General features: G+C 40.2%; 2 protein-coding genes across 2 annotated transcripts in view; both read left to right on the top strand.

Annotated features, from left to right (window-relative positions):
* LOC147257544 (uncharacterized) overlaps window positions 1-11,430 on the top strand; it is a 14,771-nt gene extending 3,341 nt beyond the window's left edge. The window contains exons 5-21 of the mRNA XM_086210206.1: window positions 1,687-1,806; window positions 1,962-3,056; window positions 4,124-4,320; window positions 4,521-4,585; window positions 4,723-4,871; window positions 5,011-5,079; window positions 5,219-5,386; window positions 5,657-5,844; window positions 6,225-6,289; window positions 6,554-6,705; window positions 7,039-7,463; window positions 7,893-7,957; window positions 8,046-8,191; window positions 9,225-9,715; window positions 10,164-10,228; window positions 10,315-10,460; window positions 10,623-11,430. Coding sequence (XP_086066332.1) covers window positions 1,687-1,806; window positions 1,962-3,056; window positions 4,124-4,320; window positions 4,521-4,585; window positions 4,723-4,871; window positions 5,011-5,079; window positions 5,219-5,386; window positions 5,657-5,844; window positions 6,225-6,289; window positions 6,554-6,705; window positions 7,039-7,463; window positions 7,893-7,957; window positions 8,046-8,191; window positions 9,225-9,715; window positions 10,164-10,228; window positions 10,315-10,460; window positions 10,623-10,726 — 3,710 coding nt within the window. The 3' untranslated portion in view covers window positions 10,727-11,430. The remainder of the gene's footprint in view (window positions 1-1,686; window positions 1,807-1,961; window positions 3,057-4,123; window positions 4,321-4,520; window positions 4,586-4,722; window positions 4,872-5,010; window positions 5,080-5,218; window positions 5,387-5,656; window positions 5,845-6,224; window positions 6,290-6,553; window positions 6,706-7,038; window positions 7,464-7,892; window positions 7,958-8,045; window positions 8,192-9,224; window positions 9,716-10,163; window positions 10,229-10,314; window positions 10,461-10,622) is intronic.
* Window positions 11,431-17,522: 6,092 nt separating this feature from the next.
* On the top strand, window positions 17,523-18,599 carry LOC147257545 (5-hydroxytryptamine receptor 4). The gene has a single exon (XM_086210324.1). It carries the CDS (start codon window positions 17,523-17,525, stop codon window positions 18,597-18,599), a length of 1,077 nt encoding a protein of 358 aa, XP_086066450.1.
* Window positions 18,600-19,738: the final 1,139 nt, after the last annotated feature.

Here is a 19,738-nt window from a genome sequence, read left to right on the forward strand (position 1 = left end):
ATTGAATCGCTAGCACTAGCTTAGCACTGTTGCCTCACAGCAAGAAGGTTCCGGGTTCGAGTCCCGGCTCAGGCACGGGATCTTTCTGTGTGGAGTCTGCATGTTCTCCCTGTTCCTGTGTGGGTTCTCTCTGGTGCTCCAGCTTCCTCCCACAGTCCAAAGACATCAAGAGAGGACGAGGCTGATTGATACTCTAAATTGACTGTAGGTGTGACTGTGAGTGTGAATGGTTGTCTGTCTCTATGTGTTGGCCCTGTGATGGACTGGTGACCCGTCCAGGGTGAACCCCGCCTCTCACCTGAAGGCTGCTGGGATAGGCTCCAGCCCTCCCGTGACCCTTAACAGGAATAAGCAGAAGATGATGGATGGATGGATGGATGGATGGATGTATGGACTTGACGTTTGTCTCTGAAGAGTAATGTTCATTTCCCATGCTGCATATTACCGAAAAGCTAACAAGGTTGCGTTAAGTAAACACACTAAATTCACCACTAGCACCACAGCTACCGTTCAAACTTAAAGGAGAAACTGTGATAACACAATTTTTTGAAATTACTCTTTTTTTAACTTCTTTTCCAGCATTATTCAAATGATTTTTTGCAGTGGTCACTGGCTAACATATGTACTGATATGATTTGTCTCTGAATGGCCAACATCACTAGTTACAAAAGGTTTGACCAATATCAGCCAAGCTATTGAAGAAGGGGATCTTCAAATTAACGAGTAAAAGAAACACTATCTTGGCATGAATTGAGGTTGTCACTCGTACGCAAACATCATTACGTGTTTTAAGATTCCAATCTATGCACACTAATCCGTAAATGTTTATTGATCCATAATAATAATTTGTATACTTTCCTGCAAGTTATGCATTAATGCAACCTCACCATTCAGTACAACTTCACCAACAGGAAAAACAGCATCACAACACGTCAGTGCAACCTCACCACCAGACAACATGACGTCTCCACCACTTCACATGTCCTCATCTCCAGTTGATATAACCTCACAACCAATGAACATGGTCACATCACCAGGACATTCACCTTCACTACCAGTCCAGGAAACCTCACCAGTTATTCACATGACCTCATCACCAGTCAATCCAACTTCATTACCAGTCGAACTGATGTCAGCATCACACTATGTAACCTCATCACCCATGAGACCAACCTCACATCAAGTTGACACAATGTCACTGTCAGGTAATGCATCTTGTCCCATAGGGTTGGGGTGATATGGAAAGAAAATATGATACTGGGAAGCCCTTCTCCTATATATATTATAATAAATGCTTAGGTATGGAAAATCAAATGTCAGCTAATCCAGTCATATCGGTCACACATATTTTAACAAAGTGTAGTAAAATCAAAAGAAACTGTAATTTCCAAGGCCAAATTGAGTAGTAGTTTACCCCGTATTTAAAAGGAAAAAAAAACCTCGATACAATATTGCAATTGGACTGTTTGATAATATCAAAATATTGCCCAACCCTTTTGTCCCACAGCAATTCTAGCAATGTGTTTTTTTGTTTACATGTTGTTAACATGTTTTAAAACAATCAATGTCCTAATTCGCTTGATACTTAGTTTTGAGGTAAATTATGAAATATTCTCAAAGTTTCATATCAAGGGCAATGAGTGTGACTTTTGTTCATGCAACTGTCCTTTTACATTGATTCTGTAGCTGACCCAAGCTCTCCATCAATGTCTGGAACATCAGCCCCGCCAAAAATGACAACTAATGGTGTTCAATCATCTGAGCCCACTGTTGGAGCTTCACCCTCAAGTGCATCGAGCTTTTCAGGTAAAAGAAAAAAGAACACGTTTTTCTTTTGTGTTATCTGTTGTCAGACAATGAGAACATATACTCACGAACTCTCTGACCTTTGTTTTGTATTTTATTATTCACCATCCACGTAATACCATATTGCCGTCATGGAAACTCAACTTCCCCAACAGTCAACCCAACCTCACATCCAGGAGACATGACCGCACCGATGCACCAAACCTCAGATATGGTCACCATGACAGGTCCAATGAGCATGACCGCACCGATGCACCAAACCTCAGATATGGTCACCATGACAGGTCCAATGAGCGTGACCGCACCGATGCACCAAACCTCAGATATGGTCACCATGACAGATCCAATGAGCATGACCGCACCGATGCACCAAACCTCAGATATGGTCACCATGACAGATCCAATGAGCATGACCGCACCGATGCACCAAACCTCAGATATGGTCACCATGACAGGCCCAGTGAGCATGACCGCACCGATGCACCAAACCTCAGATATGGTCACCATGACAGGTCCAATGAGCATGACCGCACCGATGCACCAAACCTCAGATATGGTCACCATGACAGGTCCAGTGAGCATGACCGCACCGATGCACCAAACCTCAGATATGGTCACCATGACAGATCCAATGAGCATGACAGCACCGATGCACCAAACCTCAGATATGGTCACCATGACAGGTCCAGTGAGCATGACCGCACCGATGCACCAAACCTCAGATATGGTCACCATGACAGGTCCAGTGAGCATGACCGCACCGATGCACCAAACCTCAGATATGGTCACCATGACAGGTCCAATGAGCATGACCGCACCGATGCACCAAACCTCAGATAAGGTCACCATGACAGGTCCAGTGAGCATGACCGCACCGATGCACCAAACCTCAGATATGGTCACCATGACAGGTCCAATGAACATGACCGCACCGATGCACCAAACCTCAGATATGGTCACCATGACAGGTCCAATGAGCATGACAGCACCGATGCACCAAACCTCAGATATGGTCACCATGACAGGTCCAATGAGCATGACAGCACCGATGCACCAAACCTCAGATATGGTCACCATGACAGGTCCAATGAACATGACCATACCGATGCACCAAACCTCAGATATGGTCACCATGACAGGTCCAATGAACATGACCGCATCACCTCTCATCCCAACCTCACACCCAGTCCAAATGACCACCTCGTCACTCCGTGTAACATCACCACGAGTCATCACAATGTCAATGCCAGGTAATGCATGTTTTTTAAACTATTGATCATTTTTGATTTTTCAAAAATGTCGCAGCTGTTGCTTACCACCAAACAACAAAATGTCAAGTCTCATTATTAAACAAATTATTCGTCTACACTATAGGAACTCTCCCCCCTTTAATTTAGCCCCACAATTGAGAAGCAGTTATGACTTATGGCTATAATCTTGTAACATTAAAGATTTTACGTTTGACTGCCAGCCACACAATAGATCAATCCATCCATCCATCCATCCATCATCAGCAGCGTTAACAGCAGTGGTAACAGCTTGAGCAAGAAACCCTAAACTTCCCTGTCTCTGAGCACATCGACCAACTTTGACCGGGGGATCCCAAGGCGTTCCAGGACATCGAGGAGATTTCTTTCCTCTACCTGGTTCTCAGTTTTGCCCATGTAGTTGTCCATAGCAAGGAGTAACAAGTAGCCATCAGGCTTTGGTCCCTATCTTTAAGACAAAACTTAGAGATTAAAAAAAGTTCGATAGTAAGTAAGAACATTTCATGAAATTGGCCCTTTGTTTTCTTGGTGTTTTGAGAGGTACATCAATTCATGTATCTTCACTAGGACTGTTGCAATGTTTGCATTTGTTTCTTTACAAATTATAAATGTTTTGTAACATGCTTAAAGGGAAATAACACATTTCTGTACTTGAGCATCTACTTTTCTGGTGATTATTTTACTGTTGGTTCTGATATCTGATGAAGAACCGGATCGCCAGGTAATTAGAGGCTGGTGCAATTAGGAATTGGCAACTGCTGCCCTGCAGCGTGAGAGCTGTCTTTTCTTTTTCTGTTTAAGCTCATCCAATTTAATACAAATATATCTATTTATTTTGTTACACACATTTGTCATCAAGATGAATTTCACCCTAAATACGTAGATGCGACAGTAACACGTAGAAAAGACGCCCCGTTGATCTATCCACCTACTTGTACTTGAAAAGAATATGTATTTAGCCATGTCTGGATTTACTGAGTGCATGATCTATATTTGAGAAAAAATGGTTTGCTGTTTTGTTTGTTTGTTTTGTTTTAAATTATATCTAGATAAGACAAGCTCGGACCCAGAAAAGGGAACCACACTACCGTCAAAAATCACAACTGTTGCTAAAACCACAACTCCTGCCCCACCATCTAAACCAAAAATTAACCTGGGATTTAAATTGGAGGAAACTTTTACACCGGATCTTGAAAACAAATCCTCAACAAAGTTCAAGGAACTAGAAGCTACAATAACTCAGGAGGTAAGGTTGTATTTACAGTATTTTATTGCATTTGTCAGAACCAACAGATCCTGATGACTGCATTGGAGATTTCAACCTCTTTCATTTGACAACAGTGGCTTTGGAATAAATAAGAAATTTGAGCATTTTAGCATTATATTTTCCTTCTTGTCTCATACGCCTTTTTGCAATTTTGAAATTATGTCCTAATTCATTCACAGCTCGATAAGGTTTATTCAGCACAATACGGAGATCTTTACAATCGAAGTGTTGTCAACAACTTCAGGTAAACAAGTTTGCTTTTATTGCACTTTAGAAATGTGTTTAGTTTTGCTCATTGTAAACTACAGTGATGTCTTCATGATGTTAATGTCAAAACCCATGCAGTTTACTCATTCATTTCTTAAAATGATTATGTTGTAGGCCAGGATCCATCGTGGCAAATGTTGACCTGATCTTCAATGAAGTAAATTCACTTCCAAGTGCCAGTTCAGCTTCTGATACTTTGGTGGCTGCTGCTTCCAGCTCAAACTTTTCCCTCAGTGTCAACACCTCATCCATTACTGCAACTGGTAAATTAGTTTTGGATTCTCAGAAAAGTTAGAATGGACTTTGACAAAGTATATTTACAAAAAAATTAAAAGTATTCAATGCTTATTGCCTGTATGTTTCAATATAAAATAATTCTTTATTCAAAACAAAACTTTTCAGTGGTCCAGAAACCAACTGAAGCCCCCCCTAAGGTTGTGACTTCAACTGCAAATGCAACTGCCTTTACAGGTAAAAAGAAAACATTTGCTCTTTCTTGTATTCTCCTGTTTGACAGAGTATGCTACTTTATACGTATATTAATTATTAGCTATTCACACAGCTATGAAATCTACTTTCACCTGCATAACCCTCATAACTCCACATCCAGGAAACATGACCGCGCCACCGCTGATCCCAACCTCGCATCCAGGAAACATGACTGCACCACCGCTGATCCCAACCTCGCATCCAGGAAATATGACTGCACCACCGGTGATCCCAACCTCGCATCCAGGAAACATGACTGCACCACCACCAACAGGCACTATGATGCCAGGTAAAGAATCTCACTCTCACTCTCTCCTAAGCAGCAACTTTTTCATATCTCCGAGCTAGTTCCGCTGCTCTACAGGCTCTTGAGCTCTTGAATGGTACCATGCATCGTGATATTCTGTCAAGTAATCTCAGTTTCATTTCTCTGAACCCCCAACTAATGTTACAACTGCCCCAACAGGTGCAATTATATCTCAAGCAGTTTGTGAAATTTAAACTCAGCTCAGTTTACAGATCAAGTTCTTGTACCTAATCAAGACTCGCATACTTGTAGGAAATGCAACTGCCCCATCACTTAATGGAACAACACTGCGGCCGCGAGTCACAACTGCTGCTCCCACTCCTTCCCCGGTGGAATCAAGGGTTCAGTTGGGATTTAAATTGGAGCGAAACTTTACGGCACAACTTGCAAACAAATCATCTCCAGAGTTTAAGGCTTTGGCTAACCAAGTAACAACACAGGTGAGTACAATGACGTCAATGTTATTGTAATACAATTTATCACAAATGTAATATATTAAGCCACGGCCATTATCGAGGACATTATGTGAGTTAATATGATATGATGTATGTTATGAAATAATAACATATATATCTATAAAACATTGGCATTCAATACAAACAGCATGTTAACATTGTTTTATCAAACCATCTGGAACAGAATTTTTGACGGTCAATATTTTCAGAAATCTATGGTAGGAGATGGTATGATATATCAAAAAAATGAAATCACACAGACGGACAAGCAAAAAGGGATTACGTTTGGATAAATATAATTGAAATTCTCACATATTTCTGCTTTTTATTTTGAAATTTAACTTCACTGTTTGTTTTGCCTGCAGCTGGATGAGGTGTACCAACAAAGATTTGGAGAAATTTACAGTCAGTCTGCAGTCAAGTCCTTCAGGTACATATCGTACTCTTGACCAAAGAAATGTGTAAATTGTGAATGATCCAATTCTTGTTTTGTTATCTTCATTTTTGTTAATAACAAATGAAGGAATAGTCAATATTTAGTTGTGTCAGTGTGAAGTAAATAATCAATGGGTGCTTACAAGAAATGTACAAAATTATAAACTTCAGTTTTATCAACCGCGATCAGTTATAAAATGTTGTATATGGATTATTTGACAGAGAATACTTATAATAACTATGATTTCTCCTCTGACAGTCAAGGTTCTATTGTGGTGGACGCTGAGCTGATATTCACTAACGCTTCGTCAGTGCCAGACTCTGCTTCTGTGGTTGATGCCCTAGGGGAGGCAGCATCCAACAATTCCAACTTCACCCTCCCAGTGAATACTTCAAGCATAACTGCAACACGTACGAGTTTCACGTATTTTGACATTATTGTCTACTTCAGTTACATGAATAGGTGTACTTGAATCAAGAAACAAAATTCTCATTCTTATACATGTGACTTTAACTTGATTTAAAATAGAAATTATACTTTTTACGATACATTTGATTCAAGCAGTTCCATTTGAAAGTGTTATTCCTTAACTGAAATCAATTGACCAAGTTTTTTATGTTCAAAATTGGGAGTTTCTGTTAAAATAATAAAAAAGGTATAAATGTGGAGAAATTGTATGAATATGAATTTCACGCTACCTTGTGACTACTGCTCCTAAAGCCCCAAATGTTTTTTTGATACAGGAGTTACTACACCAACGGCTGCACCCACTCCAGCACCCACTCCTGCTCCCACTCCTGCTCCCACTCTCGCTCCCAATGTTACAGCCGGTCCAACTCCTGCTCCCACTCCCGCTCCCAATGTTACAGCCGGTCCAACTGCTGCTCCCACTCCCGCTCCCAATGTTACAGCCGGTCCAACTGCAGCTCCCACTCCCGCTCCCAATGTTACAGCCGGTCCAACTGCAGCTCCCACTCTCGCTCCCAATGTTACAGCCGGTCCAACTGCTGATCCGAATGCTACAGCTGCAGCAACTCCTGCAGCAACTACTTCATCATCTAAGGGAACTCTGGGTCTTCAATTTAGTCTCAACAAAACATTCACATCAGATCTCTCCAACTCCTCCTCAACGGCATTTAAGACATTAGCTGGTACAGTGGTCACGGAGGTAAGATGTATGTACTGTACTGTATGCAGTGTGGTTCTTATAAACAGAAGTGTCAACCTAAAGAAATGTAAGATTTATTTAGTTACATTCGTATTGTACAGGCCTCCTGAAATAGATCAGCCTCCTCGGAATTTCCCCGTAGAATAGAATCTGCATGCACTCACAATCCAAGTACATTGATGTTAATAGCGTTTTTGGATTGATGTAGATTATATTCTGGTTATTCTCAACGTCCCTGCAAGTTTCATTTGCAGTGTGGTGCTCATTTGATCTTTCACACATATTGGTCATGAAGGCCAAGCCAATTACAAATACAAATGAAAACAAATCCCTCAAACATCAGACACTGCAAAACAGTTACAATCAGATTTGTGCCATTGTTGCCAGTTGACAGATGGGTTTTTAATTGTGAATGGCATATCCTTTCAGGTTGATCAAGCCTGTGCAAGTGTTTATGGGTCAGCTTTCCTTGGCTCCTTTGTTGACTCATTCATGTAAGACTACATTTTAACTGATTAAGCAGGGTATTTGGCATTCACAATTTATTTTACGCAATGTTGCTTTTACTCCCTTCTATTGCAGGGAGGGATCAGTGGTTGTCGACATGACTCTCGTGTTCAAAGATAAAAGTTCAGTTCCTTCAGCCAGCAATGCTACTTCAGAACTCAGCGATGAACTAACCAGCAACTCCAGCTCCTTGAACATTATATCGGGCAGTGTTTCTGCAGGTACGTTTTTGAAAATACAAAAGTCTCACTTTATCCTTTGTCTATCCACTGATTATAGGAAAAAAATAACATGTTAAAAAAATTACTGGAATTAATCACACCCATGGTCCTTGATTCATATGTGGATTTAACTCATAAAGTGGGAAGCTGTGAACAACCAGCAGGGGGCAGCAATATGCATTGACTGTATCTATACAGACTGTATCTATCTTTTCTATTGCTTATGCTGTTAATGGTCACGGGGGGGCGCTGGAGCCTATCCCAGCAGCCTTCAGGCAAGAGGTGGGGTTCACCCTGGACAGGTCACCAGTTCATCACAGGGCCAAGACATAGAGACAGACAACCATTCACACTCACAGCCACACCTACGGTCAATTTAGAGTATCAATCAGGCTCGTCCCCTCTTGATGTCTTTGGACTGTGGGAGAGGCTAGGGGCTCAAACCTGGAATCTTCTTGCTGTGAGGCAACAGTGCTAACCACTGCACCAGCAAGTTGCCTAACTGTATCTAGTTTGCCACAAATAAAGAAAAGAAGCATCCCATTCATTCTTAAACAGACACAGAGTTTTTAAATGAAGAAAGCTGTTAGGTGTTGTTAATTCCTGTATATTTGGGGTCTGAAATACTCTGTAGTTTATATTTGGCATTGATTTTGGCCTCTAAAGTTTATCAATTCATTTATTAAAGTGTTAACCAAAATATATTTGAACTGAAATATTATAAATTCTTGAAACAGACAAAATTGATATGAGCGATCCATTTAGATTAAATACAAAACATGAAGTTAATTAGACTAATTTTTCAATCGAGCCCCGATCCTTTTAAACTTGCTGTTGGTCCTCTGACAGCGATGTACTACTACTGTTTGTGCTGCTATCATTATGTGACTTTGACTCGAGTAAATTATGTATTGAGTACTCCTTCAATAAGAGTGACAGAAAAGGCTCCATATCAAAGTTTGACCTCAGCACAGATGTTTAGTTTACACTTGCCTGCTGCTCCTAAAGCATTGTTTGAATTCTGTTGTTACAGGAAGCACTTCAGCAACAGAGGCACCTACATCTGTTCCTTCTAATGGTACTGTTGCCCCAACTGCTGCACCCACTCCCGCTCCCAACGTTACAGCTGCACCAACTGCTGCACCCACTCCCGCTCCCAACGTTACAGCTGCACCAACTGCTGCACCCACTCCCGCTCCCAATGTTACAGCTGCACCAACTGCTGCACCCACTCCCGCTCCCAATGTTACAGCTGCACCAACTGCTGCACCCACTCCTGCTCCCAATGTTACAGCTGCACCAACTGCTGTTACGAAAGCCCCTACTGCCGCCCCTACTGCCGCCCCTACTGCCGCCCCTACTGCCGCCCCTACTACTTCATCTTCCTCTGCATCAACAGATCCTCCCTCAGCCAGTGAGGGAACTCTGGGTCTTACATTTGGTCTCAACCAAACGTTTACATCAGATCTCTCCAACTCCTCCTCAGCAGCATTTACGACATTAGCTGGTACAGTGGTCACAGAGGTAAGATATCTTTGCACCAAAGCTTCGAAAGAAAGTAAACTGAGATGGGATTCTTTTATATAACATGCCTTTGAGGAAAGAGGGATGCACTCTGAGGGACACTTACATTAAAACAACTGTTGCATTGATATAATGAAATATCGGTTGTCCTGTAGGTCTACATGTCGGTGAAGGTTCTCCTTCATCCAGGTCATGGTAGTCTAAGAGTTAGGTGTAGGCAACTGGACTTCTTTTTTTTTTTTTTGTAGGTCTACATATTTTCATTTGCCCAATATGCTGCTAACTCTTCTTTGATCTTGCTAGAATATCCATTAACAAAGAGGTCCTGCTAAATACTAGTCTTTTTTTGCAACAGCTTCGACATTCACTCAAGTTTTGCTCATAAGTGCTTTCCCTCATCAATTCCGCTATTAATTCCATGCTATACTAATGTTCATTTTTATCCCAGGTTAATAAAGTCTGTGTGAAAGTCTTTGGGTCATCTTTCAGGCGATCCATTGTTGAGTCATTCAGGTAAGACTGAATCGTTTCTTCTTTTCACTCTGGAAACTCACCAGAAAAGTGCTTCTACATACTGCAGCTCTCTGTCTCCACTGCAGGGAGGGATCAGTGGTCGTCGACATGACTCTCGTGTTCAAAGATAAAAGTTCAGTTCCTTCAGCCAGCAATGCTACTTCAGAACTCAGCAGTGAACTAACCAGCAACTCCACCTCCCTGAACATTATATCGGGCAGCGTCTCTGCAGGTAAGTTTCTGAAACCTAAGTCTGAATGTTCAGACTTGTGGTATTTATTCATTTATTAACTGATATAAAAGGATATTTAAAATATTTCATGTTTAAATACAAAAGTTTGCTGCTCTGAATTAATTTAATAATGATTTATTAATACCATTCCTAATATTTCAGAGTCAACATCAACATCAGGCAGTGCTCCTCGGCCCTCAACTGTCTTGTTGACGGTCGTTTCACTTACGCTGCTGGCTGTCGCACAGATGCTGATAGATTTATAGTTGTTCAAGGCACACAGTGACTTACGCTCACATGTACACGGTGTGAAAAAAGTGTAGGAAAAAAAAAGCAATGTACCAATGAATAAAAACAGACTTAACAAGTGTGCATGATGAAATTCATCACTGGGATGCCATGTGGTGAAAAGATGTGTGCTTTTGTCTGATTTCTTTTTTCAGTATTTTCCAAATATGCATAAGAAAATCACTCATGTTTCAGTCCCGTTTTATTAAAAAAAAAACAACAACAAAAAAACCCAAAAAGTACCTCATTTTGAAGCTTTTAATTCAATCGGTTTGTGTTTTATAAATGCTCCTTTCTTTATACATAGCTATTTTTCCATTCTAGAATGATTTAAAGATGCAAATGCAAAAATAATAGCGTACTGAATATTTATTCCCGATTGAAAGCACTGTATAACTCAGCAAGTCATAAACTGCACCCACTGCCATTGTTAAGTCTGAACGAAGGAAGAAGTTAATATCGTGTCAGCAGCTAACCAGGAAAGACCAAACTGTTCAAAAGATATGAAGCAGAGAGATGAAAGGTGAGCGGTGCGGAGGGAGCGATAGAAGTTTGCTTTAGGAGAATGACGAGTAATAAATTGTGCATCTTTCTTTCAAACCAGCTAGGTTTTTGTTTTGTTTTTCATTTCTGGTGTCATGGATATTTATATTGTGGTAAGTAGATAAAGCTTTTTTTTGTGACGGTCAACAAGATTTACAACCCGTGCCAAGACTTAGAGTGGATTTAAGGGGGAATGCAGCTGAATACATTAAATTAAAGCATTAGCATAAAACTTATGTTTGTCTCCTGACCACCTCAATATTCAGTATCACTTACTGTGCAATCTATTTAATAAATGTACTGACTCTGACCAACTGCATATTTGTTTGTGGAGGCTTTGTATTGTTTTGATTTTCTACTTTCAAACAAGAAAAGACAGTGTATATTCCTGTAGCTTTGATATGATTCCAGATAGTAAAGTACTTATTTTTAGAGTTTTTACACTAGTGTCAGTCTATATATTTGCATTTGCATGCATGAAGTTTTTTGTAAATAAATTAAAATATATGTACTGTAGTATACAGTATGATTGCGATATCACAATCGACAGTGACTCGCCAAGTTTTCATGATGTTCTGCAGTGTAACTGATACACCAGAAGAGGGCTGCATTGCCACAACAGTCAACACAACCAGTGTGTGTGTGTGTGTGTGTGTGTGTGTGTGTGTGTGTGTGTGTGTGTGTGTGTGTGTGTGTGTGTGTGTGGCTGGCTTTTATCCCTAAAAAGTTGCATTGTAAGTGTGTAATGGTTAACAAGGTCACATGGCCCCCTGTTGCTGAGGAAATAAGCCAAACATGCATGACCTGCAGTCACCCACTCTGGAATGAAGGATAAGTGTAATTTACTCTGCTATTTTCCTGTTTTATTTCTTTTCTTATTTCTCTCAGTGAGTAAAGGCGCATTGCCTTCATGCACTGAGCGTGCACATACACTTCACAACCCCACAAGTAGCTCCTCTGAGTAACTATCAGTTATAGAGAGAAATGTAAATCACGTTTTTTTTGTGGTACCTCTTCACTTGCTCCATCTTGTTCTTTTTTTATTTTGTAAAAATTGATGTTTTTTTTTCTAGTATCCGCTCCCATCAAGCTGGTCTAGAGCTTTCACCTGTGGTTTTACTTTCTTCATTCAGCTATTTGGTAGCAGAGCAACTCCCTGTTTGCATTGTTTTCCAGCTGGTCACGCTTAAGCCTTCATGGCAACCACAACGGACATAATGAGAACACTCAGAGCATGCAGAGGAAGAAGCGAAACAATGAGGGAAGAGAGCTGGATCCAAACTACTGATGGAAAAAGGAGGAGATTGAAGGTCCTCCTTGAGTGTTTACTGGCAATGTGAGATCGCTGGGCAATGGACCAGCTGGTGAGTAAGCAAAGAGACTTCCATGAGTGTTTCATAGAGAAATCAACTACCGGAAGTTCCTTCACACCCCATCAACCCACAGGTTTCTGTCAGTTTGGACACAGGGATACACAAAAGAGCCAGGGAAGTGACACACACACAAGTACTGTATGTCCCTTGCTGTCACTCCACAAAGCAGCCAGAATTATTATTTTGTATTATTTGACATTGTTATAGCTGAAAGAAAATATATATTCTATATATAATATATAGCTATACATATAATTTATAGATATTGCTACAGAATCAAGATGGCTATCTAGCCATTCTTTTTTTTTTTAAATCAACAGTCTCTGAATTTCAAAAATTAATCCTGATTGTTAAATGCACGTGTGTTACTTTGTTTCGCTAGGATGTGGTATGGCATATTTAAAGTAACATAAACCTAAACTGCTACAAACGCCCATGGCTTTCACTGCTTGAATCACTGAATCTGGCAGGTGTATATTGGAGACGGGCCTTTAATTCCTCTGTGCCAAAATCTTGCCCGGCAAAGATGGCAAATTATATCAAATAAGTGCCAAATATCAAAACACCAGTGGCGTACCTCAACACACATTAATTCATTGTGCAAAATCAGATAAAATCGTTCAATGTAGGTTCTATAAAATATGAAATATTTATTTTATGACCACTTCTAAAGAAAATGCAAACAAGTCAATCAAAAGTCCTGTAGTGTTCAAAGCTAACTCAACACAGGCTACTAACTCTTCTTTTTCTATTTATATACATTCACAACTGGGAGCACGCTGGTTTCTGTTGTGTGTAGCAAACTCCGTGTGTGTAACAGGGCATAGGACCAAATGTAATTTTTCTTTTTAAAGTGCTGTATGGACTTTAATCACATCGCCATTACCACTAATGCTGACAGTCCTATTAGGAATGCAACTGGAGGGGTTTGGTTTATCTGTTTGTCCCTGTGAGGAGAAGAAAAGCTTATGTTGAGAAAACAGCAACGAGGATGAATTTGCATCTTAGAGAATGAAATAGAAAAAAGAAAAAAAAAAGCTTCTTTGACAACACATCTCTGCAACCAGAACCCAAAGAAAAGACAAGATAAAGTGTGTGTCCGTACTGATGAGCTCCCTCTGTGGCATGTTGTGTCAGGTCAAGAAATTGCAGTAGCTCATTAAAAGAGACTGTGGTGGATGCATCTGAATGTTGAAACCCTCAGAGATAATTACTGCTGTGGAGTCGATACAAACTCTTGACAGCAAATCTGCAAACTCATGCGGTGCTCGTACAGAGTTGTATCAGAGTGGTCCATGTCAGAAACAGGACCAACATGACGTACTGCAGATTGTCAACTAGATTCTTAGAGCTCTGAAACTGTCAGTCGAGGAGGGAAAGCCACTGCTGGACACCTTTCCTACCTCTGTTGTTGTTGCGCTGGGTGAGAGAGGTGAGCGTAGTTCTAGTGAGATTGACCACCAGCATTTTCCCCTGCACATCTGTTACATTTCATTCACTCACTGTCACTTTCTTATTTGCTTAAGAAACTTCTAGCTCTTGAGAGTCTTCGTCCCAACTCCTAACAGTTATTCACTTTGATTTCTATTTAAGGGCTAATATGTTTTCTTATCTGAGTAAATAGACATAAACGAAGATAACTACAAAGTAACTTAAGTCCTTACTGCCATTATGCCACTCTGCCATATAGTCCTGCCAAGTTTGAAGACATTTTTCATTGAGATGTGACTGTAAACCCTTCGACTCTCATTGGCACAGAAGCATGAAAATATATCTTGAAATGATACAAAAACATGATCGGCAACAGAGCTTTTCGGTGGAGAGACTGTTGATAATGAAATGTGTAATCATGTGTACTCACGGTCACTTTATTCGCTCTCCTGTAAATATTACAAAGCTTGGAATCAAGCTCTGCTTACTCCTCTTTTGATAACAATAGAGCAGATGTGCAGCCAGTCTACTTTGTCCATGAAGCACACTTGCATTAAACATACATATGAATGACTGGTCTGAAAAAAAAAGAAGTTATTGAGCCAATGTGCCTCTTACTGCACCCTTCATTAAAATCCCCCATGTTTAATTAGAACACATCCGCCACACTTGAGATACGTCTGTCACTGGCTGAGGCCCAAGGTATTCAGGCTCAGCGGGATTGGCTGTGCTCCACTGCACACGGGAACACATGAAAGGGGTGTCAGTGGATGATCTAGAGGAGCAGCTTGAAAAAAAGCAAAATTATTTATTATTGAATTTAGAAAAATGCACTTTGAATAGTTTGAACCTCTTCCCTGAGTGGTACTGAGCAATATTCTGTTGCGCATTAGCTGAGATGATCCGTGGTAGGTGAAGCATTATTATCCTTATGTGTGCAAATTAAAGAGAGAGCAAGTCACACTGTTGCTTCCCCCGCTAAAGGTTAAAAAACATCATCGGAAATGCCAACGACAGGAGGCTAATGAAGACGGTGGCGATGCCTCACCTGTACCGCTCCTGAAGCAGGGGAAAGAGGAAAACAAAATGTTGAAATTAATGAGCAGAAATATAAAAATGCAACAGGTTAATATGGGTATTATTTACATTGCAGCAGATGTGGTTAGTTGCGCAAAGAAAAACAACGAATGACAGATTGTGTAAATAGATGGTTGTACTTTAGTCAATGTAGGGAGTTCCCATATCATTAAGATGCTTTTAAAAAGAATATGATGCAAAGATGTGCAGTGTACAGAACTGAGAGTAATCAACCCTCTCCTACACTATAGACTAATAATGTGACCAGCACTTACTGTCATCTCTAATGTTAATGTAGCAGTGGATGGTTATTCCCCTGAGTCGAAGCTGGTCACCACGTCCTGACCAATTATACCAATAACATTTGATGGTGTTAATGGACGTTTCAACAGGTGACTGCTGGATAACCTCTCACACCAGATGTATACAGCGTAGTAAAAGAAATTCATCAGAATTTGGATGGTATGGAGAAAATCCATGGTTTTTTCAAGTGAACAACTCAGCCTGAGAAATCTAGTTTAGCGCAGCAACCTCACGTATGATCACAAGATCATTGTCTTCCACTGATTTGATGTCTTCTTCTCAAATCACGCAGATCTTTCAATTCAATTCAGAATCGTTGTCATTACAAATATAGAAAATGTTTCTCCAGTAATTTGAAGATGAACGCTAGTAGAGTTGGCAGCGTATGATAGTTGTTGCACGCGTTCGTTACACCCCACCTCTCCCAACTCTCTCTTGTCTCCGTGTAAAATCAAAGCTGACAGACCTGCAGTTTGATCCAGACATGAGGACACACCGTCATCTCTCTGCTATACAAGTAAGTGCCATTATTTACAAAGGTTTCTCTACTTTCAATCTGAGCTTGTTGCGGAGGACAAGCCTGTGTTTTCTGTGGGATTTCCAAAAAGAAAAAAAAAACTAAACAATCCTCTTTGAATGCTTTGCCAGTCACTGCCAGAACTGTGCTGTTAGGGATGGATTCAGATGTAAGTTATGATTGTTGAAATATGTTTTAATTGTCAAGGCCCATCCCACTATATCAAATAACATTTTACACCTTTTATATGTTTTATCAATAATATTAGTTATTGTTATATATTATATGTGCTTTTCTCAGTCCTTAGCGCTGAATTACTTGATGATCCAAGAGCAAAACAAACTTTATTTCTTTAGTATTTGCGTACATCAGCTTCAGTTATGCTGTACTGTAAAAAGCATGCACACCTTAAAAAAAATGTGTATTTATCTGTGACGGAGCAAAATTCTATCTCCGAAATAAATGTTAAGGTGTAAACGATGATAAGCATGAACTTTTCAGGAAAGCACTGTTTCAAATTTGCCAGATATTTGCTGACGAGAAAGTGGAAATCACAGAGATGATATTTTTTATTTGATATTTTAGAAATTGACAAATTTGAATGTTGTCTTATAATCGTGGCAGTTGTGATACTTCTCACATAAAGAGTATAAATGAGAGGAGACAGTTGAGAGTGCGAGGTGACGGGGTCAAGAAGAACAATCCTGTCCTTCCTGCTGGAGTGGCCCCCACTTCTTCCCCGAGGAGGGAAGTGTCTGAGTAAGGAGTGCTGCATCTCCTGAATATCAATTACCAAAACGTCAAAAGCCTTTGTGATAATCATAACAAACCTGACTAACACAATATTTATGTACTGAATTTGAATTCATCCTTTTTTTTTTTTTTCTTGACTGATAATGACACTGATAACCATGATATTAATAGTTCAATGCAACAAAACAAACACAAACCTATATTTTCCTCCGGTATCACTTTCCCAACATGACTGCACCGTCCCAGTGGTGTTCATTAAAATCTATGAAAGTCATCTGGAACATCTGGTCTCTTTTCACACCACCGAACCTGGAAATGAAGTATGATTCTATTCATTGCAGCCACTGATGTACTCTTTAAGATCCTGTAATGTGCACACGTAGATTTAGAGGACCACTCTCTCTGAGAGAAATTAAATGCATTACTACTTTTGCTAAAGAGGCTAGATAATATATATTAATATCTGTACAAACTTTCTTCAATAAGTAGTGCTTCTATATCTCTACAAGTAAGTGTACCAAACCCAAACAAACCTATTTGTCCTTATTTTTACAGATCTGCCCCCAAATTTAAGAGATCATAGAAATAATTATGTTTCTGTGCCACGGCAAGCAAAAAGACAAAATTTTATTTAATATAATAAAAAGAAAAGTCTCAAGATCAACCAGTGGGATGAAACCATCATCACTAATGGGTCTACTTTTTCAGTGTTAATAGAAAACAAAGTAAGAACCTTCATTTCTAATGTGTGTGTGTTTTGACAGGTTTGATTGGACCATGGATAACAGCAGTTTGGGATTGTTTGATGACGCTAATACATCGCTTCAGATTGATCTTCAGTCCTGCGCTACAATGAGGAACCGGGCATCTCGCATCATCTTGTATGGCTTCTTCTCTGTAGGAATTGTGTGCACGGTGGTGGGTAACTTCCTGGTGGTCTTATCGATTGCCTATTTTAAACAGTTGCAGTCACCCACAAACTCCTTCGTCATGTCCCTGGCTGTGGCTGACTGCCTCGTTGGCCTGGTAGTGATGCCCTACAGTATGATCCGGACAGTGGAGGGATGCTGGTACTTTGGAGCTCTATTTTGTCAGCTTCATTCCAGCCTTGATGTCATGCTCTGCACTGCCTCCATATTCCATCTCAGCTGCATCGCCTTTGACCGCTACTACGCTGTCTGCAATCCACTGGTTTACTCTCTAAAAATGTCCCACAACCGGGTGGCTCTCCTCATCGTCATATGCTGGGCTGTTCCAATGCTCATTTCCTTTGGTCCCATAATGCTCGACCTCCATGTTGCTGGTGTAGACATCCAGCTCCCGAAAGATGTATGCGTCTTCTTGGTCAATCGTGTTTATGCCATCATGGCTTCCTTGATTGCGTTTTACTTGCCAATGGCTATCATGTTGGTAGCGTACTGGAAGATTTTCAAAGCTGCTAAACGACAAGCCAGGCAGATAAGTGCCATGGAAAGCCAGATGGCATCTGGAGTGGGAAAAGACTCGAGCAAGAAGCAAAGACATCGGAATACTGTGAGAAGAGAGGGAAAGGCAGCAAAAACTTTGGGTATCATCATGGGAGTTTTCCTAATCTTCTGGATGCCATTCTTCACCGTCAACATCGTGGACCCTTTTATTGAATACAGCACGGAGGTGGTCGTGTGGGATATATTTTTGTGGTTAGGATATATCAACTCGTCTCTAAATCCTTTCTTGTATGCTTTTTTCAACCGATCCTTTCGTAGAGCATTCCTCATGTTCATAGGATGCAGGGTTTGTGTGCCTGGAACCTCCTCTGGGATGGAGCTATCACACTCCAAAAAAGAGGCTAAAGAACGTGCAGATCAGTCATGAAATAAAGATATCTTTGAATTTAGAGCAGAAAGATCACAAGGGCTACATTTTATAAAGCAGTACTCCAACATGCAAATTATAGTAGATGTACAAAATCACTTTGGGTAAAGGCAGCAGTCTCTTTCTCCGTGTGAATTATGCTCGCCCATGTCAGCACGGGTTTCCGCACAGGTTTTCCCAGTTCCCTATTAACATTAGCAGCATGTGTGTTGGGAATAAATGCTCTCACAATGCTTTTAAGAAATCACAAGTACCTGGAAAGGCTTGGCCATTCCTCCGTACAGTTAAAATGACGACTTTTATCCATATTGCATACAAAGATGTTTCTCATGGCTTTCGAAGTAATTTTCTTACTGCGGTGAGTTCTGTATATACATCAGAAAAGCATCTGTACATTCTCACAGTCACAGCTGTGATATGGCTTGTATGTAAATTTCTTGAAGTAGTTATTTTGTAATTATATTTAAAGTGACATGGGACTAACAAGCTTCAACGATATAAAAAGAGATGTGTCCTGTATTTCCTGTCTCAGGAGTCTCCAGTACAACCGAAGCTTCTCTTAAAAACAGTTCATAAATACTTCCTGAAGTCTCTCTCATCATCGCCTGCGGATCCTGAAACTCCTTTAGCATTTGTCTTCTCCATGACGTGTAGCTTGTGAAAGGTAGAACCCAAGGCAAAGGGATTGTGAGATAAAAACGGAACTTTAAAAAAATATATTTTTTTATTAAACTCAGCTAATGTGGCACAACTTTTTTTATTTTATTTTGGTGGCAGCGGTGTTCATGCATTGGCTCTTTGTCCAGGATCTGGGGTCAGGAGAGGGACAATGTTGTAAATCTCACTGACTCTTACACAAATCGTTCTGCAATTCACTCATCGTCCTCACACTTGTCCCGCTCCCTCGTATACAAGGACTCAGCCTGCAGATCAGAAAGTCTCTCTGGCAGTGAGTCCTCCACAGCTTGCCAGTAGACTGGAAGTGAAGGTCTTGATTTAAAACCCTTTCTCCTTCTAGTCCAGAGTACCCCATATACATACACACATACATATACATATATATATATATATATATATATATATATATATATATATATATATATATATATATATATATATATATATATATATATATATAT

This window comes from Aulostomus chinensis, chromosome 8, assembly GCF_037954235.1.
Source record: "Aulostomus chinensis isolate RoL2024-O1b breed Wild chromosome 8, RoL_Achi_v1.0, whole genome shotgun sequence".
In the NCBI taxonomy this organism is placed as follows: domain Eukaryota; kingdom Metazoa; phylum Chordata; class Actinopteri; order Syngnathiformes; family Aulostomidae; genus Aulostomus; species Aulostomus chinensis.

Coding starts and splice junctions, on each gene's coding strand:
- LOC147257545 (XM_086210324.1), top strand. CDS start 17,523: ATGGATAACAGCAGTTTGGGATTGTTTGATGACGCTAATACATCGCTT.